We start from the raw sequence: 27542 nt of genomic DNA on the forward strand, positions 1-27542 counted from the left end.
GTAATAAACATTCAATGTGAGAGTAGTTGCAACTTCATTTAGTGTTATGACAATTTGTCGCTTAAGGATGGGATTAATGCAGCGTAGTAGAAGTGCAATTTGCTTTTGCCCGCTAACTACCGTAAGTGTTCAGAACCATGTTTGAAAACAGTAAAGCCCTTAGCCCTCTGCCAGTAGCAGATAATCTTTTACTGAACTGAAGAAAGAGCAATCCTTTAGGCTCTTTGTTTTAAATCCCAGGTTTTAATATTTTGGGGAGCATGAAGGTACATTTTTATAGATGTGACTTACCACGTAATTACATTGCTTATAGTTTCACTCACCGGCAGCTTAAAAATTTTAAAATTCACGGTAGTGCTAGTGTCGGTGTAGGCAACTAGACCCTGCCCATTTTCAGGGTAAGCGAGGAACGATTTCAGCGGAGAGCTCAATTGTTTTCTACCGGTTCCCGACTGAAGTTCAGTTGTGAGCAGTCAGCTTAAATCTTGGCTTTTGTTGCTTTTCCATTGAGATTCTTCTTTTGGTGAAGTACTGGAAGCCTACGGCTGTGTTTTTACATTAGGTTCTCTTAGCGAGACCATTATTTCTTAATTTAAGACTTTCCTCAACTTGACTTTGATTGTAATTATGACTATTAGACTTGTTAGTTAGTATGTCTGACTAAAGTGCTACTAGCCTACACTATTGCAGTAAAGGCTGCAATACAAGACTTACAAAAGAGAAATATGTGTACAGGATGTAGGGGACAAGAGTGTTCAATTGATCGAACCTGTGACCAATGTTTTGAGTGGGATGCTAAAAAAATTGAAGGTTTTGGGGTCTCATTTAGCAAACTAGACAGAGTTAGAAAACTTAAGGCGGCCGCTAGAGTCGAGAACGAGACGGTAGACAGTGAGACTGTAGATAGTGCTACTGATGATAATATTCCTGCTTTATCCATGCTTGCTCCCACTGTGTCACCTGTTCCCAGTCCTTCGACTATTCAACCTGCTCCTTTACCCAGCTCCCTCACTTCCGATCCTGACCTCTTGCCAGCCTCGAGTCGAAACTTGTGCATAATTTCAATATCAAAATGGGGTTAATAGTGGATACAGTGACCCAGTTGGGCACTTCAGTGCATGTCCTTATGGACAAAGTGGAAAAAGTGTTAGTGTATGTGAAGTGTCAGTGGAGGAGGCAGCTGCTCGTCCCGCTGACGCTCCTAGGCAAAGTTCACTGGCATACTCCCCTACACATGGAAGCAGTCATACCAAATGCTGAAGTGAGGTTGGTGGGATCTGCCCACGGGCAGTTGTCTCCTCAGCCGGACCTGTTGCAGCTTCCCAGGTCATGACAAAGGATCACTGTTGTAAGTGAGTAGGCTGTTCTCGAGTTCTGAGGCCTCAAGCCCTGAGAAAAGGCGCCAGTAGCGCTTTAGTGATGAATCGCGGCCACTGAAAAGGCCCACGGCAGATACGGTCTGCTTCCCTCCAGTGTCTTACAAGAGATTTAGTGAGCCCCTGCAGCAGCCTTTGTGTAGTTTCTGGGATTCCCCAGACCACTTTTCTCCAGAACTCCCTGTGCAGGAACCCAGGCGTTCGTCTGCGCCAAGACACTCCTCGTCTTCTTGTGAGCACCCAGTAACGCCTGAGTGCCTAAGAGCAGCCAACCTCCCAGTTATGCTCAGACGCTCGGTAGCACCCATTAGCGCCCGATCCTCTAGTTACGCCCGAGTGCCCATCATCACACCAGCTTCCTTCAGTATCCGAGCGCCCTACAGCACCCGAGACTTCAGTACACAGACAGACTCTGCCTTCCATGGAACAATCTGCACATTCTCTGACGCGTCTGGCACTAGATGCCAAACCCATGACGACAGCTAACCCTTCGATGCCTGCTGCTGATTTGACAGATCCATTGCTAGCTCTGATTCAGCGTCAACTGGCTGACATCTTAAGTTTGCTTAAGAGAGAGCCCTCTTCTTCAGCCCAGGCCCCTCAGGAATTGTATCTGTCCCTTTTTTCGTTGGAAGAAGAAGGTGAAGAAGGTGATATGGATCATGGCTTCCTTCAACACCCTATGCAGCTTTATTGTCATACTTGCTGCAGAACTTTCCGGGATTCTTCTCGCCTGCGGCCCCTGCCTCCCTGGCTTCGACTTTTTTCATCAGTGATAAGCCTGCCGACTCCTCCAGGCTGCCGAAGATGATGCTTTCATCTTCTGCTAGGCAGGCTCAATGAGCTAGACAGTTGGCTCTCGGAGAAGAGAGAGTAGGGGAAGTCTTCGTTCAATTATCCTCCCTCTCATCTTGTGCATTGGAGGTATTCTTTGTATGACATTGGAGAAGCTCCCTCACTGGGAGTGGCTGCCTCCTCCCAGGGGGACTTCTCAGGACTTATAGATTTGTCTCGGAGATCAGCCTTCGCTAAGGTGATGTTTTCCCCTACAGAAGTCGACCAGCTTCTGAAGAACCTTTTTAGAATTTTTGAAGTGATACTTCTTAGATTGGTTGGTGGGTGAATTAGCCCTTAAGATTAAGAATTGCTCTTTGCTTCCTGAGGATATCACGGCAGATTGGCTGAATGTCCTGTCATGCACGGATAGGGACATAGGGATGGCTCCCAAGAGTTAGCCTCTCTCTACGCAATGGGAGTGCTGAAGAAGAGAGAGCTCTGGTGCTCGTTCACCACGAAGAGCATCATGGCCTTTCTCAGAAGTCTGCCCTTTTATACTCTCCTCTTGATCCCTCAAGCTACAGTCAGCGATATTGCTTCAGAGCTTCAGAAGAAAAGCACACAAGACCTTTTAGCTTGTTCTTCTAGACGCCCCAGGGATTCTTCATCTATGAGTACCAGGACTGTTTCTCCACTTCAGCACTGCCCTTTCGGGGTAGGAGGATCAGAACTCAGTCAAGGCCCAGGACGAACCTGCGTTTCTTGTCTCGCCCTTTCAAGAAGTCCTCCAAGCCTGCTGCTTGGAAGTGAGGATCCTTTCCTCCATGCACCAGTAGGAGCCAGGCTCCTCCATTACTGGGAGAGGTGGGGTGCAAAGGGAGCAGAGGAGTGGATTGTGTCAGTGCTGAAACAGGGCTACTGTATTCCATTCAGGGAGAAGCCCCCATTAGTCAACATGCCCATCAAGTTGACTGCCTACTTGGTAGGATCTAAGAGGTTTTCGGCTGTTTGCAACAAAGTTTCAGCCATCCTCTAGAAGAGAGCTATCAAAGAAGTCGAAGAGGTCAGGTTGGATGGTTTTTACAACTGCCTCTTTGTAGTCCCCAAGGCATCAGGGGGATGGAGGCTGGTACTGGACATCAGTGCCTTTAATTTCTTTGTCAAAAAGACAAAATTCAAGATAGAAACAAGTCACTCTGTCATGTCATCCATTCACCAGGGCGACTGGATGACAACTATAGACATGCAGGATGCCTATTTCCTCATTCCTGTATATCCAGAGTCCATGAAATATCTAAGATTCATATTTCGCGAGTGTACCAGTTTCGAGCCTTATGCTTCAGCCTTTTGACTGCTCTGCAAGTTTTCACTCGAGTCGTTGCTTCGCTCTCCAAGTGGCCTCATCTAATGGGGGTAAACATCTCCCACTTTCTAGACGATTGGCCCCTTCAATTGCCGTCGAAGGAGAGGTGCATGGAGGGCCTTCTGAAGACCCTTCATTTAGCTCAAGAGTTAGGTCTCCTAATCAACCTCCAGAAGACCCAGCTGGTTCCATCACAGACGATTCTCTGTTTGGGAATGACGATAAACTCTCAGAGTTTTCAGGTTTTTCCGTCACCCAAAAGAATTCAGTCATGCCTGAAGAAATTCAATGAATTCCTCCTCGCCCATCAAACCTGCTCAGCAAATCAATGGATGAGCCTTCTCAGTACCTTATCCTCCATGGAGCAATTTGTTTCCCTAGGAAGGCTCCATATGAGAACTCTTCAGTTTTATCTGCAGGCCAGCTAGGACAGGAAAGTTCATCTGGACACATTTGTCTTTCCAATATCACAAGAAATAAGGGAAGATCGATCTCCTGTGGTGGAAGTCAGAAGGCAGGCTGTCAGAAGGGAAGTCCCTTCTTCTATTGAACCCCACCTAGACTTCTATGCAGACGTATTGGATCTGGGTTGTGGGGTGCTTCTAGGCACCCAAGAAGTGTCAGGAACTTGGTCCCGGGAGCAGATTCACTGGCACATCAACCTCAAGGAGCTGACAGCAATTCAGCTAGGCCTTCAGCATTTTGCTTCGGTATTCCACAATCAAGTTGTGACCGTACACTCAGGCAACATAGCCCTGACGTATACAGGCAGTCCCCAGTTATCGTTGGCCTCGGTTATCGGCGATCCGGTTTTATGGGGCTTGTCTAGCGACAATGATAACCGGATTTTCGACACCAATTCCTGGTTATCAGTGCTGATCGTCGGTTATTGGCGGCACTGATCCCCGGCTATCAGCACCAATAACCTGATACCTGCGCTGATAATTGAGGATTGGCGCTATTATCGCCGATTTTTGGTTGTCGGCGATTTTCGGTTATTGCCACTCTGTCGGGAACGGAACCCTGCCGATAACCGGGGACTGCCTGTATAAAGAGGCAGGGATGGACGCATTCATTCTACCTTTGCAAAGCAGTGAGAACTCCCCTGTATGGGCAGACCACAATCGGACTAAGTTGGTGACACTGTTCATCCAGGGCAAGCTCAACGTCCTTGCAGACGGGTTGAGCTGTCGCGGTCAGGTGCTCCCCACAAAGTGGACTCTTTATCTGCAGGTGTGTGAGGATCTGTGGAAACTGTGGGGGAGACCTCTTATAGATCTTTTTGCGACGTCCAAGAATCATTGTCCTCCAGTCTTTTGTTCGCCAGTACCAGACCCTCTAGCATGGGTAACAGACGCAGTGCTACAAGACTGGTCACGCAAGGATCTCTACGCCTTCCCACCGTTCTTCATGATACGGGAAGTCCTCAGCAAGTTCCGCAGCACACACGAACATCACAAGAGCAATGGTTTCCGGATCTCCTCAAGTTGTTGACAGACTTCCCAAGGTTGTTAACACAGAGACCAAGTCTGCTCAGACAGCTCCACTTCAGGCGGTTCCACCAAGGACTGTCCACTCTGTCCCTGACAGGGTTCAGACTGTCAGGAAACTCCTCAAACAGAAGGGGTTTTGAAGAGCAACTTCAGAAGCAGTTGCAAAGTGTAGACGCCCCTCTTCTGACAAGGTCTATCAAGTCAAGTGGACAGTCTTTAGAGCCTGATGTAGAGGACATGGCATCTTGTCTTCTAAGACGTCTGTAGCAGACGTTGCTGATTTTCTCCTGTACTTGAGGACATCTAGGGGCCTCTCCTTTTCTACGATCAGAGGACACAGGGCTATGCTGAGTTCGGTGTTTCGGCACACAGGAATGGATCTCTCAGCTAATCAAGACCTATCTCACCTCCTAAAATCCCTTGATACCTCCAAATCCAAGGGGGCAAGAGGCCGTCTCATGGAATTTGGACCTAGTTTTGAAGTGGCTCTCAGGACCTCGCTTCGAGCTTCTTCATTCTGCTTGGCTACGAGATCTTACCAGGAAGACTCATTTTCTCATAGCATTAGCAGCTGCCAAAAGGGCCGGTGAGGTGCATTCTCTTGACAAGAGTGTCGGATTTTCCATTGGTGATGGCGTATGTTCATTCACCATGGGGTCTTTAGCTAAAAATGAAGACCCAAGCAAACCCTGGCCTCGTTCCTTCACAATTAAAAGCCTGATGGAAATACTGGGCCCAGATGAGGAGGAGAGAGTTCTGTGTTGAGTAAGAGCACTGAGGTGCTACTTGCACAGAACGGGGAAGATTTGAGGTCCTATGAGTAATTTATGGTACTCAGTTAGAAATCCGTCTCGTGCCCTGTCCAAAAACTGCTTGCCTTTCTTCTTGAAGGATCTGATCTCCAAAGCCCATTCTCAGATTGGAGAAGAGGCTTTATTGTCCATCAGAGCTAAGGCTCACAAGATCAGAGCGGTCTCCATGTTGTTAGCCTTCAAGCACAACCTGTCCCTATCATCAGTTCTTCAAGCGACTTACTGGAGGTGCAAGTCTATCTTCGTGATGTGGAAACTACTTTTGAAAATTGTGCTTTAGGGCTGTTATCCGTGGCTGGCATGGTGTTGGGGGAGGAAGCGTAGTAAGTTTTTCTTCCCTCCTTTTCTCTTTGCTTTGAACTTGGGTTTTGAGTCATAATGGGAGCCTGGGGTTACTGTGTGCTGGGAGACCCACCAGTCTTAGTTTTAATGGGTGGGTGGTGTTTTTATATTTTATGGTGTAGGTGGTGTTCTTGTTTTTTTATTCTGGTCATTTGGTTTGTCAGCACTGTGCCCAGGGCAGGGGCAAGTGGCTACTTGTATACTTTGTTAGTCACTGAGTTCATCCCTTGCTGCAAAGTACCCACTGATGTAGAGGTGCGTCTGGCCAGCTCGCCATGCCCTACATGGTTAAGATGAGCGCCAACCAGAGGCAGTATCTACCTGCAGCAGCTATCTTACCAGGTAAGGAATGACAAGCATTGTACCAATGCTAATAATTTCTATTCTCTAACTCATTATCATCCATAATGTTTTGGAGTAGAAAAATCCTTATCCCACCTCCGTGTCAATTTGGGATTCAGCCATGTAATTACTGGGTAAGTTACATATACTTACCAAGTAATCACGAATCAAAGCCCTCCCTCCTCCCCTCATATGGAAAGAAGGGCAAAAACAATTGAGCTCTCTGCTGAAATCGTTCCTCGCTTACCCCAAAAGTGGGTGGAGTATAGTCACCTACACCGACACTAGTGCTACTGCGAATTTCAGAATTTTAAAGCTGCTGGCGAGTGAAACTGTAAGCAATGTAATTACTCGGTAAGTATATATAAAACTTTATTTTATCATAAAAATGTCATATTTTGTTTAGGAGCATACCTTTATATCATAAAGGTACTGCATTTACTTTTAGTGACTGTCATTTTATAGGGCTTTTGGACCCAGGCACTGGAGTCCCCTTATGCTGCTTCTGTTTCATTCTGGCTTAATTGAAGACTGCTCTTTGCTGCACATGTATGAGAGCCCTGCTCCTGAATGGAATCCAGCTTCTGGTGGTAGTAAGATCCAGAAAGGATTCCAGATCAGATAAGAATGTTTTGGGTTTCATGCAAGAAACCTTTAGCTGAGCAGATTTTTTGTCTAGCTGCACTACCCATCATCTTCTCATTGTGGGAATCAGCTAACTTTAACAGTAGGTAAGATTCATCCCAAATAATTTAAATTTTCATAATGAAATTTATTTGGATACTTACCTACTTTTAAAGTAGACCCCACCCAGCCTCCCCACAACTTAGTGGGCTGTCAAGGAGAATTCTGACAAAAGCTAAAACATTTAAAACACACCTGGTGGAGAACAGGTGAACTAGACAGTCATCCGGGCAGCCATTTGATCTTTCGTTTGAATACCGACTCGCCTATCGGCGTGGAGATATAAGCTAACTTTAACAGTAGGTAAGCATCCAAATAAATTTTATTATGAAAAATCTATATTTTATGTACCTTATTATTTTTAGCTTTCATCATGTCCTTGTTTTGCAAATTGAAGAAGGACCATAGAGTGTATCGCTGTTTAGGCTGGAGAATACTGCACATTCGAGTGACAGTGAGAAAACTCCTTACGTCTGCTAACTATAAATTCAGAATTGACAGCTAGAACAGGTAGTTAATTGTATCATTATTTCATGAATTCATATTTGTTATGACAGCAAGTAAAGGAATTCATTGATGATTACTAAAAAACTTGTAAGATTGCCATTAATGCTGACTATGTTATAAGACTGAACCTTTAGAATTTTTTAATAATTTAGTATTTAGTGCAGTAGAAAGGGGCTTCTAATTGAATTCCTCTTCTCTCTTAATAATGAGTGTACTTGCAAGCAGTGCTTAAAATAAGCTGATTCTTCTCTCACTACAAGCATCTTTCATTAGGAAGATATTTGAAAAATTTTAGTTTCATCATGTGTTGTAGGTGAATTGTTTATTGATAACTGTTCAGTCCTCTAAGACACGATTTTGGGAGCAACTAACTATGCTATCAATATTTCTGTACTTATATTTAAAAACAGATTCGGTAGTTTCAAATCTCCAGGGGATCTGTGCATTTGAGCATCAGAGAACTTTTCAGGTATGATAGTCGTGCTCTTCCTCAGTAGATGTCTCTTTGTAAATGTTTATGATATAGGACTGATTTGCACATGTTTTGTATATCATTGAGCCTTTCAACAATATTTTGTTGTATATCCCTAAGACATGTCCTCCCACTTGAAAGGGAAGTCAGATTGTAAATTTCAAAGGCCAAGGTTTAATACAAGTCCTTATGGTTGGAGGCCAAAGCTGAATCCAAGTTAAGACTGTCCATCCTTATATCAGGGTCTTAATTCATGTCATGAATGACCCATACATTCATAATTTTGGTATAAGAGTATTATAATGAATGAATGAATGAATTATTATTATTATTATTATTATTATTATTATTATTATTATTATTATTATTATTATTATTATTATTATTATTATTATTATTATTATTCAGTAGATGAAACCTATTTATATGGAACAAGCCCACAGGGGCCACTGACTTGAAATTTAAGCTTCCAAAGAATATGGTGTTCATTAGGAAGAAGTAAGAGGAAATAAAGTGAAATACAGAAAGAAGAGATCCCACTTATTAAAAAAGAAAAAAATTAATAAATAGATGAAAGTATTAAAATGCAAGAAGAATAGTACGTAATAGGGTAGTAACACATTGCATTTTCACTTGAACTTCTTGAAGTTCCAGTGGCATGACATCCTCTGGCAGGCTGTTCCACAGTCCAACCTGTGAGGAATAAAGGACCCGTGGAACATAGCCTAATGGTGCTGCTGTTCAGCGAATCAGGTTGCTTCCGGCAGATAAAGGGGATCAGGGATCAATTGTGAATGCGAAAGTTCTCTGTTTGAAATATAACTTTTGAAAAATTGACAAACAAGGGACCATCCGTCGTTGGTCCAAGTCTTAACTGCTGCTATTAGGAAACAGAAACCTACCACCACAAACCACTCTTATCTAAAAAGAGATAAATCTCTGGCAGAAACAGACATCCACACTAGGGAACAGTATTCCAGTGAAGGAAGTACAAATGACTTAAAACAGGTTGCATTGATTTTATCACTGTTATAAATATATGAGGCCTTATGAACAATACCTAACTTTCGTGCGGCATTTGTTGAAACTTTCATTAGATGTTTCTCAAAAGTTAGATGCGAGTCAAAAGTTACACCTAGAATAGTTAAAGCTTCAGACTCGTTCTGCAAAGTTCCATCCACCTGAAGGGGAGGATGGGATGGGAACCCTTTATGAGAGCTGATAATCAATAGTGTTTTCATTTTACTGGAGTTCAGGCTCATACCCCACCGACTACAACATTCCCTGATCTGAGAAACCCACAAGATTCCTGTGTATAACTTGTTTACTTGTAAATATTTACATGTTACTTTTAAACTCGAGTACTTTCAGGTCCTACTGTGACCCTTTTTCAAGAGATGAGGTAGTCAGGCTGGTTCAAGGCCCAGCAATCTTCTGGAACTTCTCCCTGTGCTGTCATTTATATGATGGCTGTCCTGGTTTCCATTCTCTTGAAAATTGTTAATCTCCTCCTGATGGTTTGATATCCTGATCTGATGGTCAGTGGTATTAACCCTTGTGGTGAGTAGTTACCATCAGTCTGTTGGGCAGGAGACCTAACCTCCAGGTCAGAAGGGTCGATCTTAGCTTCTTTTAATATTAAAGATCGGCTTATGGGATCTTCTGAGGTAAATCCTTGAGACCTAACCTCCAGGTCAGAAGGATCGATCTTAGCTTCTTTTAATATTAAAGATCGGCTTATGGGATCTTCTGAGGTAAATCCTATGTTTCCTTCTAGGTCTCCTGCCCAACAGACTGATGGTAACTACTCACATACCACAAGGATTAATACCACTGACCATCAGATCAGGATATCAAACCGTCAGGAGGAGATTAACAATTCTCAAGAGAATGGAAACCAGGACAGCCATCATATAAATGACAGCACAGGAGAAGAAGTTCCAGAAGATTGCTGGGCCTTGAACCAGCCTGACTACCTCATCTCTTGAAAAAGGGTCACAGTTAGGACCTGAAAGTACTCGAATTTAAAAGTAACATGTAAGTATTTACAAGTAAACAAGTTATACACAGGAATCTTGTGGGTTTCTCTTTCCATCTTCAGAAGAAAACTGAAAGAAGTTTTTGTTTCATTCCCTGATCTGGTCCATGTCCTGATTGAGGCTGAGGGCAGCTTCATTTCCCATAAGTGGAGACTTTGTTATACCCACAAGCGTTTCATCATCGGCATACTGAACAATCTTGTTTTCCAGACCAACAACCATATCACTAGTATACATGTACACAAAAAATACAGTACAGTAACAGTGGACCAAGAACACTGGCCTGTGGAACTCCAGACACAATAGTTGCTGTGGAGGAGACTAAAGATCCTGTCCACAGCAACTCGCTGCTGCCTACCTGTAAGGAAATCTTGAAGTACTGTAATCCTAAACATATCCACCCGCTCCAAGATTCTGAAGTTTATAAATAAGTGCCTTGTGATTTACTAAATTGAAAGAGCTCTAAAATCTGTTTGAATTACTCTGCACTCAAAACTCTTATCAAGGTTCCCTTGCAAATGGCATGTCAAGTCTAAAAGAGCATCACAGGTACCTAACTGCTTCCTGTATGCATATCAACTATCAGCTAACAATCCTTTAGATTCCACATGCTTATATAGTGGCTTGCTTAAAAATAAGTTTTTCAGCACAGGGAGAATAGAGATTGGCCTGTAGTTACTGCGGTCTTCAGATATGCTGCTCTTTGGAACAGGCACTGTATTACTAAGCTTGCACTCATCCACAAAGATACTACGTCGACATAAAAATCTATAGACTCTAGTAATCTTGGGAGACAACAGACTAAAAAGTTTTTTAAAAAACAAAGGGAAGAAACCATCAGGATCTTTTCCACCCCAGCTATCAAGATTATCCTGAATTTTCTTAACATCCCTGGAGTAAAATGCAGATTTTGTAAGAATAGGTTTGGGATGACAAATATCAGGGAGAGGGACATCCTGAGCTGATTGCTTAGCTTCAAAAGCTTGATGAAGCAGTTCAGCCTTTTCCTTAGGGCCAGTAACCAGTCTACCATTGTTAGTCAGTAGTGGTGGGATGGAAGATGAGCCTGACCCAAAGATAGCTGATGCCAATTTGGTCTACCACAGATAAGGCTTTGTAATTCCTTTAAGTTTTCTCTTCAAGGAATTATTGTAATTTCTCTCGGCTGTATCGGTAAGTTCTATTCGCTGCGCAGCTAGACTCAACAAAAATGGTGTAATTTTCATTTGAATGATTTTGTCTCCATGCATTGAATTTGGTCTGTTTGTCATGGTAGGCTCGTCTACATGCATCATCAAACCATGGCTGGTCATTTGTCCTAAATTAGATGGCCTTTCTAGGGACATATCTTATTAAAATAGCCATCAGCGTTTCACTTAGCTTCTTTTTGGGATCAGGATCTAATATAGCAACTGAAATACCAGGTGCCTGACAAGCTTCAATAATGCGATCCCAATTGGCTCTGGATTTTAGCCAGACCGTTTTTCCGGTGGTGGTATTAGGAATACAGATACTGATTGACAGACATGTCCATGACAGACATGTCCATCTCAGTGGTGCAATGATCAAAAGTGCCTATATATTCACAGACCTTTGACTTCACAATAGCTGGAACATCTGTGAATATGAGGTCTAATCTATTACCAGAAATGTGCATGGGTTCCTTAATTACTGTAGCTGGAAAAAATCAGAGGATACACAGAACGCAAGGCCGACTGGACATGTTGATCTGTGGAATTTGAATTTAGCCACTCATTGTGCTTTGCATTATAGTCTCCACAAATAACGAATGAAGCTTTTGAATCCTGTGACTGAGCCATATTAATCCTTTCCAAAAGACAGTCATATATAGAATCGTCAGTATTTGGATTGCAGTGAAGAGAAAAAATGTAAACGTTGTAGAACTTAGTGAATATTTTAAAACAAAGAACTTTATGGCAGCTACACTCCAAATTTTTCTGACGATAAGTAGGTCGTCGGGACTTAGTGTATACAGCCATACCTTGTGCGTGTGGGATGTTACGATGGTAAATAAAATCAGGGCCATCAAACCCCAGGATTAAAAACTCATCCTTTGACTTGTTACTACTAACAAGAGTCTCAGATAAAAACATCAGATAGTAGTTACGGGCACAACTCTGGGGATCAAGAAAATTTGACCTTAAGCCCCGAATATTTGAGTAAAGTACCTTGCAATTTTTGTTACTGTAACAAGTAACAGGCCCAGGGTTCAGCTCAATGTCTCCCGAAAGAATCAAAATTAACAACATAAAATCAGTTTCAAAACAAGTAAAGAGACTCATGACAACAGAAACATTGTACTAAAAATCAACGGAGCAATAAACAACAATACCATCAACAACAACAGTATTTACATTATTTGCAAAAATTCTGTTGAGAGTATAAATAAAGGTCACCATATGTCATTGAAAGAGATGCCGGAAGCAACTGGTCGACAAGGTTGGGCCGGTACACCTTGTATGGCAAAAGAAATCTGCCAGATTTGCCACAACAACTGGGGGAGGACAGTCAGGATGGATGTACAGTAAATGTACAGTAAACCCCCCGTACTCACAGTGGATGCGTACCACACCCCCCTGCGAATAGCTAAAACCCATGAATACTTAAAACCCTTCTAAAAACACTTAGAACTGCCTATTTTGATAGTTCAAACACACACAAAACAAACTAAAAATGCTTATACAGGTATTATCCTAATTACGATGGGGTTAGGTTCCAAAAAAACCCATTGTTTGTTGGAAAAAAATGTAAGAAATAACAAAACGTATCCTTGAACATAGCCTAGCCTACAGTAGGGTATTCGGTGCCACGTACTGTATAAGTATATGGTAGCCTAGCCTACACCATAAAATATACGCTTTACATACCCGGTATAGTAATTATTAATATCAGCTAATTCTGGAGGTTCATGCAAAGTGACTTATGATCATTGAATACAAAGAGAAATTGAGTAACGCGAATCGTGAGAACGCGAATCCCTAGAAATAAAATACTCAGAAGGAAAAGATTTGGCAAAGATGAAGGCACTTTCCTGATAATCCACCAAGCAACTTTTGCTTTCTCATCAGCCTGTCTTACACACTTTTCGAAAAGACAGGAAAGTGAATGAAAAAGAGGATAAATACCTGATTGTGCCCTCAGGCAAGAGAACTCAAAACCCAAGACCATAGAAGGCCACAGTATGATGGCTATTGCAAAGTCCAAGGCTGGAGAACAAGGTTTTCATTCAGAGCAGCCTTCTCTTAGAAGGGTTGCCTACCAAAGCTAAAGAGTCCTTTCTACCCACTGGTTTGATTTTGGAGTATGTCTCAATTAGCCAATCAATGATTCAAAAGACCACTGATGTGAAGAAATGGTAGATTCATGTGACTGAGGCCACAAAAATGAGTATTTTGAGTGATTAAATAATCCTAAGAAACAACTTACAGCATTTTATAGTCTTCAGCTTTCACCCTAAATAAATGGCCCCTCCTACTGTAATGCAGTATGTGTTACTGCTTTGTAAATGTAAGAGATTGTACAGTATTGATATAATGCGTAGAATACAGTGCTAAGTAAAAAACAGACCTAAGTTTTCATGACATAAAAATCTCAGATCCAAGAGTAATTTGTAATCTCTTGTGGATGCAATGAGTGTTAGTTATTTGTGAAGTAATGGTGATTGTGAGATCATAACAAAACCATGCGGTGAGCTGTTCTTGATGATGCTAAACTCATTTCATATACAGGATGTTTCGAAATTAGCCCCCCCCCCCAATGCATAAACTAAAATTGATATGGACAAAAGCAAAAGTCATTCAGAACAGATATTTATTTAAGTTTCTCTCTGAGTATTTAATATTTTGTGTGGCCTCCATCTGCCTGTACCACAGCCTGCATTCTTGAGGGGTATGATTTCAGCACTTCGGTCACCTCTCTTCGCAGGTCATCGAGGCTTGGTATACCATCATAGTTCACTGTGCGTGCTTCAACACGATCCTTTAAGATGCTACCAATGTTTTCACACACATTAAGGTCAGGGGATCTACCTGGAAATTCACTTGACTAGAAGAAATCGATACCACTGTTTCGAAGCAGCTCCTGTGTCTGAAGAGCCTTGAAACATGATGCCTTATCATGGAAAAATGTGACTTCTTCAACAGATAACACACTTTCAGGATCTCTGAGGAAAGGAAATACTCCACCAGTAAGCACAATTTCTCTGAAGTATTCGCCATTCCATGACTGTCCTTTTTCTTTGATGATCCACATTAACCGTTTGGCTGTGAAACAGAGAAAAATTCCCAAACATTCAGGAAATTTCATAACTTGGGGATAGCACACGTCATCGCTGATATCATCCAACTTTGCAGCCCAAATGATGTCATTTTTATGATTTGGCTTCCTGACTGTGTAAATGAAGAATTCATCTGATGCGGCAACATGGAGAAAGTCAGCTTCATCCCAATCTTTAAGAAATGAACCACAAAACCATGCAGAGTCTTCTCTCTGTTGCTGAGTGATGTTGGGCTTGCTGATAACATGAAATGGCTTGATACCAGATTTTTTCAACTCACGATATACAGCACTATATGGAGGGATGAAGAAATTTGTTTTTATTTAGCATTTCCCAACGTTTTGTGTGTGAGAGAGAGAGAGAGAGAGAGAGAGAGAGAGAGAGAGAGAGAGAGAGAGAGAGAGAGAGAGAGAGAGAGTGTAGAGTGTAATTGTTGTGAGTGGTTCGGTTGTTGGAGTTGGTTTTACGGCTGTCTCTCTGTCTGTCGGTCTGTCGGGAGTTTTTAGATTTTTGGGAGGTCTTGGGCAGTTGAGGTCCAACCTTGAAAGTGAACGGGAGTTCGTCTGTTTTTGGGACCACATTAATGGTTCATGTGTCTCTTCTTTTTTTTTGTTGGTTCGTTGTTGGTGGAGGGTCGGTTTAAGTTTTTTTTTTTGTTTGGTGGGTGTGTGCTGTGATTGGCGACCGTGGACCTTATCCATCTCCAGCAACCGAAGATCAGGAGTGAGTGTTGCGTGTTGTGTTGTTTGTGGGTGTGAACACCGCCACATAATATTTGGCGCCTCAACGTGGGGCAGCTGGTATTGCAGCTGCAATTGAGGTTGGTGGCTGGTAGTGTGACTGAAGAGAAGGATGGAAGAGGAACTGGTAAGGTTGAGAGGAGAATACGTGGTTGAGGGTGAGAATGAGAGATTGGGGAGTCAGTTGGAGGAGGTGGAGGGAATACTAAGAAGTGCAAAAGAAGAAATGAAAGGGGGAGATGAAAGAGTCAGAAGAGAGAATGGAAGAGGATGGAAGAGAGGATGGATAAAAAGTTGGAGGAATGATGAAAGGTGTGGAAGAAATGGTGAAAAGGTATGTTCAAGGGTGTTTTGGAGAAGGGGCTGTTGGAGGCAGGTTCTCTGGAACGTGTGAAGGGGCAAGAGAGAAAGAAAAGGAGGAAGAAGTGAATGGAAGCGTGAGTGATGAAAGTGATATGGGAATAGGAAGCAAGAAACGAGGGAATGAGAGGCAGGGTAAGGAAAAGGGAATGAAAAGCAAGGAAGGAACAGAGGGAAAGTAAGGATAAGTCAGGGAAGAAAAAAGGGAAGAAGGGAAAGGGAAAGGAAACTGGTAAGAAGGGAAAGGAAGTGGGAAAGGCAGGAAAGAAGGGAGAGGGTTGAAGGCAGTAGTGATAGTGAGGTGGATGGAGGTCAGTGGATAAAGTGGATAAAGAGGGGGGAAGAAGAGTGTAATGAGTAAGATGAATGTAAGTGCAGAAGTGGACTCTTGTATTGGAAGAGGGTATGAAAGGACAGAGCGAAAGTAGCGAAAGTGAGAGTGAAAGTGAGAAAGAAGTGAGAAAGGCTATGTATGTGAGGGAGGTACCCGGTGTGAAAAGTATAATGAGTATGGAAGTAGGGATGTGCATGATTTCTTTAGGGAGTATGAAAGGTTTGTCAGGATAAAGTATGGGGAAAGTAAGAGAGTATGGGCACGAGAATTAGAGAGTATTTGACTGGGTTTTTACTTGACATGTATAGGGTTATTATGAGTGTGGGAGATGTTGAGTATGACAAGGTGAAAGCTAGATTAGTTGAGCAAGCGAGGCGTATGAAAGCGCAGTGTTAAGTATAAGAGGAAGAATGAATTTGATGAGGCAAGAATGAAAGCTGGGAAACCTTGTCACTGTATGCTTGTAGGCTGGAGACGTTGGCAAGGAAGAAGTTTGGGGATGATGGGATAGATGAATGTAAGGAGTTAGTACGGAAGTTGTTAGGGACAGTGCCAGATGGAGTTAGAGAATTTGTGAACTTGAAGCGGAAGGAGAAGAAAAGATGGAATGAATGAAAGGTTGACTTGGGGAGAAATTTTTGGAAATTGTAGAAGATTATGAGCTTGACAGGGTTATAAAAGAGAGCAGAAGTGTAAGTGTAAGGGCTGGGGTAGATGAGAGAGTACCAGAGTTCGGAAGCTTTGGGATGCAGTGTTGAGGGGCCCAATGAGAATGGCCGATAGTGTAATAGATAGAGTGTAAGAGCAAGTAATGTAGAGGTGCCAGTGAGGATGAATGATGGGTTTGTAAAGGGAACAACGGGTTGGACGGGTTAGGGATAGTAGTGTACAAAGGAAGGTCGATGAGTGGAAGTCGAGCGAAGTGTTTTAGATGTGGAAAGGAAGGACATACAAAGAATGAGTGTAGGTGGGCTTTAGGGAGCGTGTTTGAGGTGTAGGCAACCGGGACATTTGGTAAGGGAGTGTCACGAAAGATAGGGGTTAAATGCTACAGGTGCGGACAGGTGGGTCATATTGCTAATGGTTGTAGGGGTACCCAGTGAATGTAATATGTGCAACTGTGGTAAGAATGGGCATTATGCGAGAATGTGTTCAGAACCGAGAGCGAAGTGTGACGAATGTGGAATGGAAGGGCATGTATCAAGTGTATGTAGACGAAAGAGGGTGACTGTGACAGCGTCGGGAAACTGAGTGTGAAGGGGGTTCAAATGGTGGATCCTCCAGGATGCAAGCGGTGCGTGTGATGCATGTACGTGAGGGGTTGTTGCATGAGGATCAGCAATTTGTTTTGATAGAGTATGGTAGAAGCGTAAGAAAGGGAAGAACGTAAGTAAACTGAATGGTCGTAAGTTGTGTGGATAGTGTGAGTGCCAAAAGTGGAAATGAGTGATAAAGCGTGTAATACGGATGAATGGGATGGTATGGATAGAATTATAGCATATCGGGTTTGATATAACTGAGTTGACTGAACGTGTAGGGGTTAGTGAACGGTTGGAGGTGAGCGAAAGTGTAAGAGTAGAGAGGCGTAGCAGTGATAGACAGTGATTGAAAGCATGAATGAATCGTTGCAAGAATTGGAAAGGTCAATGAGCGAATGGGATGGGTTAGTTGAAGAATTGGGGAGGTATTTGGGAATGAGTTAGAGGGTATAGATGAGATTGTGGATGAAATTGAGAGTGGTAATAGTGAAGAAGATGGCGTGAATCTGAGGAGAGAGAATGGAGGGAGAAGATGTGAGTTTGAATGTTGCTAGAAGAGAGAATGATTCTGAGAGAATGATTGTGTGCCCACATGAACGCGATCTAGAGGACCTGCTAGTGAGCATCCGTGGGTGTTGCGTGAAGGCGATTTGAAAGGGGTGTGAAAGGTGTTGGTTGGGAAATGCTAAAGGGGGAGAAATATGGAGGGATGAAGAAATTTGTTTTTATTTAGCATTTCCAAACGCGTTTGAGAGAGAGAGAGAGAGAGAGAGAGAGAGAGAGAGAGTGTAATTGTCGTTGTGAGTGGTTCGGTTGTTGGAGTTGGTTTTACGGCTGTCTCTCTGTCTGTCGGTCTGTCGGGAGTTTTTCGCTTTTTTGGGGAGGTCTTGGGCAGTTGAGGTCCAACCTTGAAAGTGAACGGAGTTCGTGTTTTTTTTTGGGACCACATTAATGGTTCATGTGTCTCTTCTTTTTTGTTGGTTCGTTGTTGGTGGAGGGTCGGTTTAAGTTTTTTGTTTCGTGGGTGTGTGCTGTGATTGGCGCACCGTGGACCTTATCCATCTCCAGCAACGAAGAAGATCAGAGGGTGAGTGTTGCGTGTTGTGTTGTTTGTGGGTGTGAATACCGCCACAACTATAACTTCTCTTCTTTCTCCTTTTTGTTTATAGTTCAAGCGCCAATTTACGTAAAGACTTTCTTGGTCTACCCACTACCTCAGTTATGATGTCTTTTGACTCCTGAAAAAGGACTTCAGGCCTTCCAAGATTCTCACTCTTTTCGCAATGACAGTCATATGGATTTTTGTTCCAGTTTCTTTTAACAATGGATTCATCTCTTTTAATGTATTTAGCTATCCAGGAACGTGAAATGAAGGATGTGCCAGCATCCCTGGCCGGTTTGAAGGTTATAGCCTGGATTCGGTCAGTCCATCTGATTTCCTCCGAGTCGTTAGCCATGGCTGTATCTAACTCCGTCACTCAGTCTGAAAATACAAGAAATGTAAAATGAAGAATAGTTTAATAGAAACTTAAAATAATGTACTTGGAGATAGGCTACAGCAGAAAACTTCATAACTTTCCATTTGTTCTGTGGAGGGGGAAGGCTGTAATTTCAAAACACCCGGTACAGTGTACTACAGTAAGAGTAAATTTACATTATTACCTAAAAAGCAAGAGCACACAGGCCGCCTTTGTTTAGTACAGTGGACACTTGCCACCTTAGTACTATACAAAATATACATTCTCTAAATTGATGTGATAAGGTTTTACATGTTTTCACCACCCAGTAACACATGGAGACAAACTGTGACAACTAAAAACCTTTCACATGTGTGTCCTGCCTGATATATTCAGCTTTCATTCAGTACCATTTAGGTGTTCTTAAAATATACACAGCTAGCATCAATCTGAATCACTGAGGCCAGATTAGGCATGAGATCTAGTCCTAGTTTGAGTCATTGTGATCTGATGCTGAGGCCAAGGCTGAGATTGAGAGAACCCTGCTTTGAGACTGGAACAGGGGTCTTGTAATCAGTAGTGACATTGAAATTGTTTGAATTAGGATACTGTGCAAAATAAAACACACAAATGTGAAAGCACAGTACGTTTCAAGAAAAAACAAAAATGAGAAAATAACAATTCATGTGATGTTGCTCAGAAAGACTATCTGACACTGACCAGTGAATAAATACTATACAGAAATGGGTTTATTGGAGAAACAATAGATTAATGAGGTCATTAGGTATAAAAAAATTTTCAAGAACAATGAGTAAGGGTAGAACTTAATATTGAACATTGCCTAAGGAAATAAATAATGCTTCAAACTTCACAAAAATATTGCAAATGTCATGTTAGATGAGAATGATCAGATGCTAATTTAAAACTAAAAAGCAAGCTAGCCATGAGTTATATGCCAGGTAGACACAAAATTATGTTTCAGGCAAAATGCAAACTAAAATCACCACAAAAAGTTTGCAAAATTAAACACTCCCAAAGATATAGAAATCACCTGAGTTCCTTATCAATTGGTAGACACAATTCTGATAAGCTTTGTTTCTTTTGTGATGTACTGAATAGGCTATGTTGAAGTAAGATTGTGATGGAACTGTATTTTCTTTTAAGAAATCCAATACAATAGATTTTAATGTATTCAGATTGTTTAGGATTGATTTTTTTTTAAAGTATAATATATTTTGCTCCTCAGGTGTGTTTGGTAACAGATCCAAGACCAGATAATCCTTATTCCAAGGCCTACACTGTTGATTGCTTGGGAAACATGGTTGGAGGTAGAAAGACCATCTACAACAATCAACCAGTAGAGCTGCTTATGAATTTGTGCAGTGAAAGCTTAAAGAATGGAGAAGCAGTTTGGTTTGGATGTGAAGTTGGCAAGAGATTTGCAGGCAAACTAGGCATCCAGGATCTGGACATGTAAGAATTTATAATGGATTGTTTTAGAGTAATTTTTTTTTTATATATTTATGGATGTTGATTTTTAAGAAGTTGATAGACAACATAATGTGAATTCACTAGATTATTCAACATTATTGTCAAAACACCAGCCCAAAAGTGGTTGTGCTCAAGGTTGCAATATGCATTGTGGTGCACAGTTAGTATATACAGTGTAACATGGAGTAAGTAAAATGCCTCTAAACAGGCATTTCTGAGCTCGTCCCTGTGTCAGCCGGTGAAATATCCATCCAGCACATATTTCTAGGTAAATTCTTTGCTAAATATACCAGAGGAAAAAAAGCTATCAGGAATGCTGGGGTTACTACCTCAGATCAACATCTATAATGAAATAGACGTCGTCATAGGCAGGGTGAGTGATTGTTGTTACTGCCACAGGACCGCATTCTGGAAGATATCCCAATGACAAAACCCTGAATGGGAGAGCTGATCCAGCGCCTCGACTCACCCGCCCGGTAACCCGACCCCAGCCATCTGAACTCCATTTCCATACTAGCACGTGCTCAATTTAGAAAGCTTTTTTTCTTGGTGCTGGCCTTTTTGTCCAAATTTGGATTAATTTCATCATGTCGTCAAGCAATTTCACCGTGTCTAAGTTAAGTACCATCTTCTTGTGGGGTTTTTACCACTTGTGAGGCTCTTATAGGCCCGTGTAAATTAATATTTACAGGGTCATACCGGACGCCCTAATTGCTCAGCCTCAACCATGATGACTGAAGCACACCCTTACAGCTGGTTTCTGCAAGGGTTTCTCTCTGTCGCTACATTTTTATTCATGTTTATAATTCCCCTTCAAAAGTTCCTTTGGAGGCGTTTATGTCGGCAGGTCCTGGTACCTTGATTAGCGTTATTCCTTACGGAGGCTTCTCCTTATTTTGGTTCTTGCAGTTGATTCATAAGCGTATACCAGGCTCCGATGGTGGATTCCCTCTCCAGGGTGGTGCTTTTTTTGTCAGTTTTCTGATTTATAGTGTATTGGATGACATGGATGTTTGGATTTTATTATGATCCGGCTTGGCGTCAGGTGCAGTCTAATGCTGCCTACTTCCTGTTTGCCTCGCTCAGTTAGGCTATAAACTTAGCACAAGTCCTTATATTTTTGTATATTTATTCATATTACGTGGTACTTATATGCTTACTGGTTAACTTAATGATATTTATCAGAAATTGGGGATCGTAGCCACAGCCTCGCCTCCAATCGGTGGGTTAGGCTATTCAGGTTAGGTTTTGCATTGTCTTGGCTCCCATCTCTCCCGACTATGTCGCTGGAGCAGGGAGGAGGGGTAGGCTGGTCGAGGAGTTCCTGTTTGTTGTTCCATCCGCCTACCGCTTGTTTTTGGGTTTGCTGGATTATCTGAAACCCCTGTTCCCTCCTCCCCTCTGGTGAGGGGAGAGAGAGAAGAAAAACAATATGGGAATCTTCTTCATGCATTGCCCTTCTACCTATGGGTCGGTTGTTGGTTGACTATGTTACAGAATTTCTCTCCTTCAACCCTCTCCCTCTTCCTTCTCTCCTCCCTATTGTCTGGGCTCGCTTCAAGAGGAGGGTGAGAGTTTGGTTGATTGGGCCTAGAATAGTGCAGTACCCTATCCTTCCCTAGTACTTGGTGAGGCCATGAGCCTCCCTACGAATAGGTAGTCGATACGTCCGTTTTGGTGCCCTCGGGGAGTTACAGCTCAGTGTATGGGGTATCCCCCCGTCCTGTTAAAAATAAAACTCAGTCCCACTCAAGTACTGTACAAACCTCTCCTGTCTTGCCAGTGGTATGTCATCTCCTCACGTGCTGCGACGTCGGTCTCTCCAATTGTCACCCAAGGGGACTGGTCTGGTTCCCAGTCGACAGAGTCACCCACCTCCTGGGCCCCGTCCTGGTGTCATCCTTTCGGCTAGTGTTTCGGTTCGCTCTCCTGTGGATCGAGCTGAACTCCGATCACTTTCAGGGTTCAAACACCACTCGCTAATTCGCCTCCACCGTCCCCGGCCCTCCCATTGCCTTCGCATGCGGTTACCGCTCTGGTGGTTTGTCTTCCAGTGGGTTGGCTTTAGTCACACCTAGCTCTCTACTAATGACTGGTGGTAACGATTTACCGCCTTCCCGCTGTAACAAGTGTCGGAGGTACAGGATCCCGGAGGGGTCTATGGCCGAACACGGTAATCTTCAGTGTACTGTTATCCTATATTGTTAACCAGTTACTTTGTGCGTTATAATTTATGCATGATCCAGATTAAGATCCTACTCCGCTTGACCGGTGTTTCATAATTTAGTATATATCATGTTTTGCTCTAGTTTATTCCCACCGGAATGCTTCGTGGATCCGTATAAACTAAGGCCTGCTACCGGGCTCCGGCAGTATTTATTCTTTAAGTAGATTCACAATTAAGAGTTGCATGATCCAGATTGGGTCCTGCTCCGCCGAACTATCTCCGCGCTCCTGATTTAGTGGTCATGTTTTTGCTCCTACTTGCTCGTCCGCCGGAATGCTCCGTGGGTCCGGCATAAGTTATTTTAACATACTCAATACCTACCAGTTTTAAGGTCCCTTGGTAGTAGGTTCATATACCGTTTACACTTACAGACTATGCGTTGTGAGGGAGGCCGGGTGCTCTGCAGTGCTGCACCAGCCCTATGGGCACGTCGTCTGTCGCTCCATGCAGGCTGTGCAGTCCGGCCGATGACCTCATCGTGGCACCCGGACGGGTTGTGAGGTTTACTCGCTCTTTCGAGCGTGTCCAGGACGAGTCGGTAAACATAGTTACTGCCTTTAGTTTGGCCTGGTATCCTCACTTGTTTTATTTACGTTATGAGCTTAATATATGGCATATATCTCTCACCAAGCGGTCGCTGAGTCCTCCTCTCTTCCAGGCCGACGGCTTTCCCGGAGCGACGCCAGGTTCTCTTCGAGCCTGGGTGGCTGGGTTTGGGAGAAATGTTCCGTCGGAAGCCGTATGTTCTCGACAAGAACATCCGAACCTACTTTACCCTCGGGCGCTCGATCTCAGCAGCTGTACCTGCAGAAGTCGCTGCTCCTGTCATCGAGCAGATCCAGGTAGAAACCCAGCCTCTCCAGGACGAAAAGTCTCTAATGCCGGGCGGTGTCGGAGGAAAGTAGCGCCATAGATCTTGACCTGGAGCCTATGAATAATGAACAGGACCAGGAGGTAGGTGGGAGGTAAGTGAGGCAGTGGGGCGGGCTCCCTTTTTGATTCCCCTTCTTCCACCGCTCTTCCTTTCAGGGATTTCATGTCTTCTCTTGAGGACGGGCGCAACTGTCCCCAAGTTGAAGAAGACTTGGAAGCGCGAGGGCTATAAGTCCGCGACTTCCCGCAAGGCAACCCCCTTCCCCTCCGGTGAAGCCATCGGATGCTAGTCCGGTGGCTTCCGCAGGCAAGGCCACTCCCTCAGCTAAGGGTGCGAGTTCCAGAGCAGCTAAGGCTAGCCCTCCGCCAGCCTGCCTTGACCCGAGGCGTTTGCAGGATGCTCTGCAAAAGATTTTCCACGGAGGTTGATGCTTGAGCAAGCTTACTGGAGAGGCTGCAGAGCCAGGAGAGTATGCTCTCCGGGTTCGTGGTGCTCCCGGGTGGGTCCGCTGCATTATCCCATTCCGATGCCTCCGCCTCCCTCCATTTGACAAGGGAAATCCATGGCGTTTGCCTTCATGCTCCCCGGCATGAAGATACCCAACGATCGAGGGTGCAGGCACGCCGCACCGAGGAGCTGGAATTCTTTCCTCCTGATCTGCTGCCCCCCCCTACCCAGGTTTCGCCAGGCTGATGAGAAGCTTTGGTAAGGTCGGATAAGGTCCCGAAGGAGACAGTAATCTTCCCAAGGGACCAGGCACAGTCTACCTTGATGCGCTCCTTTAATGAGTGGCAGGCGGAGAACACGGTTGACCCTCTTCAAGGGCAACTTCACAATGTTCTCCATGGGTGACAAGATCCCGACCCCTGCATGACTAAGGTAGCCCTCGCGACGCCCAGGCATGCTCAGAGGGTGTTGATTGCCTCAGCTCCGGAGACTGATCCCACCTCTCTGATCTTCCCCGAGACAATGATTTTGGAAGGATGCCCCAGCCACTTTTACTTGCAAGCTGGACCCGAGTGTGCATCTAACCTATTCAGCCAACAGCTTCCCAAATTGCCGGAAGCTCTCCTGAAAGCAGAGTTTGAGGCTAGGTGTCGGCTGAGCCGATCACTGAACTCACTGTGCCTGGCCGGAAGCTAAAACCGCTGTGACGTCATGGAGGAGCAACTCTTCCAAGTCCTAACGAAGTCCCTATTGGCGGGATTTCAGGCGGACTTGTTTGACTTTCATGGTAGCGCGGATGAATTGCCGCAAATACATCTTCACCGACGCTACCATCAGACATGAGCCTAATAAGCTCATGAAAAGTTACTTGGGCGGCTAATCATCTTCCCGGAAGAAGAAGTCAACAATGTCTGGTGGAGGCAACCAGGGCAAATCAGAGTCTGCGCCTCCGCTTGGGTATCCTTTAAGCGAAGACCCCGAGTCCGCCGGCCCTCAGAGTAGACCTGGTAAGAGATACAGGAGGCACAGAAGACAACACCAGCAGGCTGTTGTCCAGGCTGTACCTGTCTCGACAGTTTGCCAGCCTTCTACCTCAAGGCCCAACCCCAACAGTTGTGCTGGTGCAGCCAGCTCAGCACCCTCTTGCTGCTCCTTCCTTCGTAACGCCTCCTGTATTTAACCCTTCTATGAAGGCCAGGGTCGTTTCGGGTCTTTAACAGGAGCGCAAGGGGGACTAGAGCGCAGAGCCTCCTTCAGAGGCAAGGCTGCCTTGGCGATCCCTCTCCCAGGGAAGAGGAGGCCGCGGTAGAGGAGGCAAGCCTGCACCCTCCCAGTGAGAACATCAGGTGGGCGGCAGACTTTATCTGTTCAGGGACCGGTGGACCTTCAGTCCATGGGCCCACAGTACAGTATAGTCTCCAAAGGTTTGGGCTGGAGCTGGATCAAGGGCCCTCCCCCTTTGATCAGATTTCATCAACCATCCTCCAAAGCTCTGCATGACTTTGCGACGGAATTACTCTTAAAGAGGGCCATAAAGAAAGTGAGACACCTGAAATTTCAAGGCAGGCTGTTCAGTGTTCCCAAGAAAGACTCCAGTCAACAAAGAGTAATCCTGATCTGTCACGTCCTCAATCTTTATATACAATGCGACAAATTTCAGATGCTTACAATCGCGCAGGTGCGGACTCTTACTTCTCGTGGAGCCGTCACCACCTCTATAGATCTTTCAGACGCATATTATCACGTCCCGATTAGTGCTGGAACTTCTCTCCCTTCCCTAGGTTTCAGACTGGGGAAACAGGCCTATTCGTTCAGGGTCATGCCATTCCGGGCTCAACATAGCACCCAGAATCTTTACGTAAGCTGGCGGAAACAGTAGTACAACAGTTACGGTCCCGGGGATATCGCTAGCCGCATACCTGGACGATTGGATAATTTGGGCATCCAACGCCGAGGAGTGCCGGAGAGCTACGCCATAGTGATCGCAGTTTCTGGAATCCTTAGGCTTTCAGATAAACAGGGCGTAAGTCCCGCCTAACTCCGGAGGCTCGATTTCAGTGGCTAGGTATCCAGTGGGACCTGGTCTCGCACAAACTGTCATTCCACCAGCCTAACGAAGGAGATAGCCAAAGCCACCAGGCAATTCCTCAAAAACAGGAAAGCCTCGCAGAACGCAAGAAAGAATCTTGGTTCTCTTTAAGCATCTGCTAACAGACCTGCTCCTAAAAGCAAAGCTGAAAGACATAAACAGAGTGTGGCTAAGACAAGCCAATATCAAACTCAGGACAAGGTGTCATTAGTTCCTCAAGTGCTAAGGAAAAGACTCGCCGTGGTCCACAGTCAAGGGTCCCTGAAGTCAGTTCCCTTCACCCCTCCTCCAGCTCTAATAATCCACACAGATGCTTCTGCTAGTGGCTGGGGAGGATACTCACCAAAAAGAAAAGGTACAGGTACATGGTCCACAATGTTCCGTCAGTTCCATATAAAACATTTTGGAAGCGATGGCAGTGTTTCTAACCCTGAAAAAACTTTGCCCCACCAACCAGGTTCATATCAGGCTGGTGTTGATAGCGGTAGTAGTACATTGCATAAACAGAGGGGTTCCAAATCGCCGATAAACCAAGTGATGATAGCCATCTTCTCACCAGCGAAAAACACTAGCAGGAGTCCGGAATACATTGTAGACTCCCTGTCCAGAACAACTCGCTGGAGTCAGAATGGTCCTGGACAAGGCTTTTTTCGAATGGATCTTTTGTCAGGTTCCGGCCTTCAGGTGGACTTGTTTGCCACGGAGAGCAATCACAAACTCCCTTGTTATGTTGCTCCAAACCTGGACCCTCAAGCTCACGCCACGGATGCAATGTCCATAGACTGGAACAGTTGGCAGAAAATATATCTGTTTCTGCCAATAAACCTGTTGATGAAGGTGTTGCACAAGCTCAGGTCATTCAAAGGCCAAGTGGCCTTAGTAGCTCCCAACTGGCCAAGAGCAATTGGTTCCCTCTTCTTCTGGAGCTCAAATTACGGGTGTCATCAGATACCAGCCACAGCTGACTCAAATAGTGCAAACAAGGACTGTGTCAGCTTCCTCAAGAATTCTGAATGCCCTGGCTTTATGGACTTTATGAAATTCGCCGCAGAGAGGGGCGGATATTGATCCCATTAATACTCTGTTTCTTGAATCAGATAAAAGAGATTCTACCCTCAGACAGTATGATTCAGCAGTTAAAAAGTTGGCATCCTTTTAAAGGAATCTGAAGCCCAAATCATGACCGCCAATTTGGCAATATCATTCTTAGGTCACTGTTTGAAAAGGGTCTGGCTCAGCCACCATTACCACAGCAAAATCAGCTTTGAAAAAGGTGTTTTTGCATGGCTTTAAGATTGATTTAACAGATTCATACTTTCAGTCCATTCCTAGAGCATCGCTCGCTTGAGACCAGTGACCCATTCACATACGGTTTCCTGGTTTCTTAATGATGTTCTAAAATTAGCCTCAGAAATTAATAACGATCAATGTTCTTATTTGAATCTGTTAAGGAAGACCTTGTTCCTAATTAGTCTAGCTTCAGGTGCCAGAATTTCAGAACTGTCTGCTCTCTCTAGAGGTGTCAATCACGTAGATTTTCTCCTCCCCAGGAGAAGTTCTGCTTTCCCCAGATCAAAGATTCTTAGCTAAAAACGAAGACCCTCAGGATAGGTGGTCCCCCTGGAAGGTTGTCCCTCTTCCACAAGACCTGTCCTTATGCCCAGTCGCTACCTTTGAGGGCCTACTTACAAAGAACTTCAGTGTTTGTCTGGTCCTCTTTTATCAGGGAAAAAGGTGGAACACTTTCTTTAAAGGCTATA

At 44.1% G+C, this 27542-nt stretch overlaps 1 protein-coding gene across 1 annotated transcript in view; it reads left to right on the forward strand.

Annotated features, from left to right (window-relative positions):
• The window catches only part of LOC136843678 (bleomycin hydrolase), a 162040-nt gene that overhangs the window by 114978 nt on the left and 19520 nt on the right, over nucleotides 1-27542 (forward strand). Inside the window, exon 8 of the mRNA XM_067112240.1 lies at nucleotides 19901-20127. Coding sequence (XP_066968341.1) covers nucleotides 19901-20127 — 227 coding nt within the window. The remainder of the gene's footprint in view (nucleotides 1-19900; nucleotides 20128-27542) is intronic.

The sequence above is a fragment of the Macrobrachium rosenbergii genome, chromosome 12 (genome assembly GCF_040412425.1).
Source record: "Macrobrachium rosenbergii isolate ZJJX-2024 chromosome 12, ASM4041242v1, whole genome shotgun sequence".
In the NCBI taxonomy this organism is placed as follows: Eukaryota; Metazoa; Arthropoda; class Malacostraca; order Decapoda; family Palaemonidae; genus Macrobrachium; species Macrobrachium rosenbergii.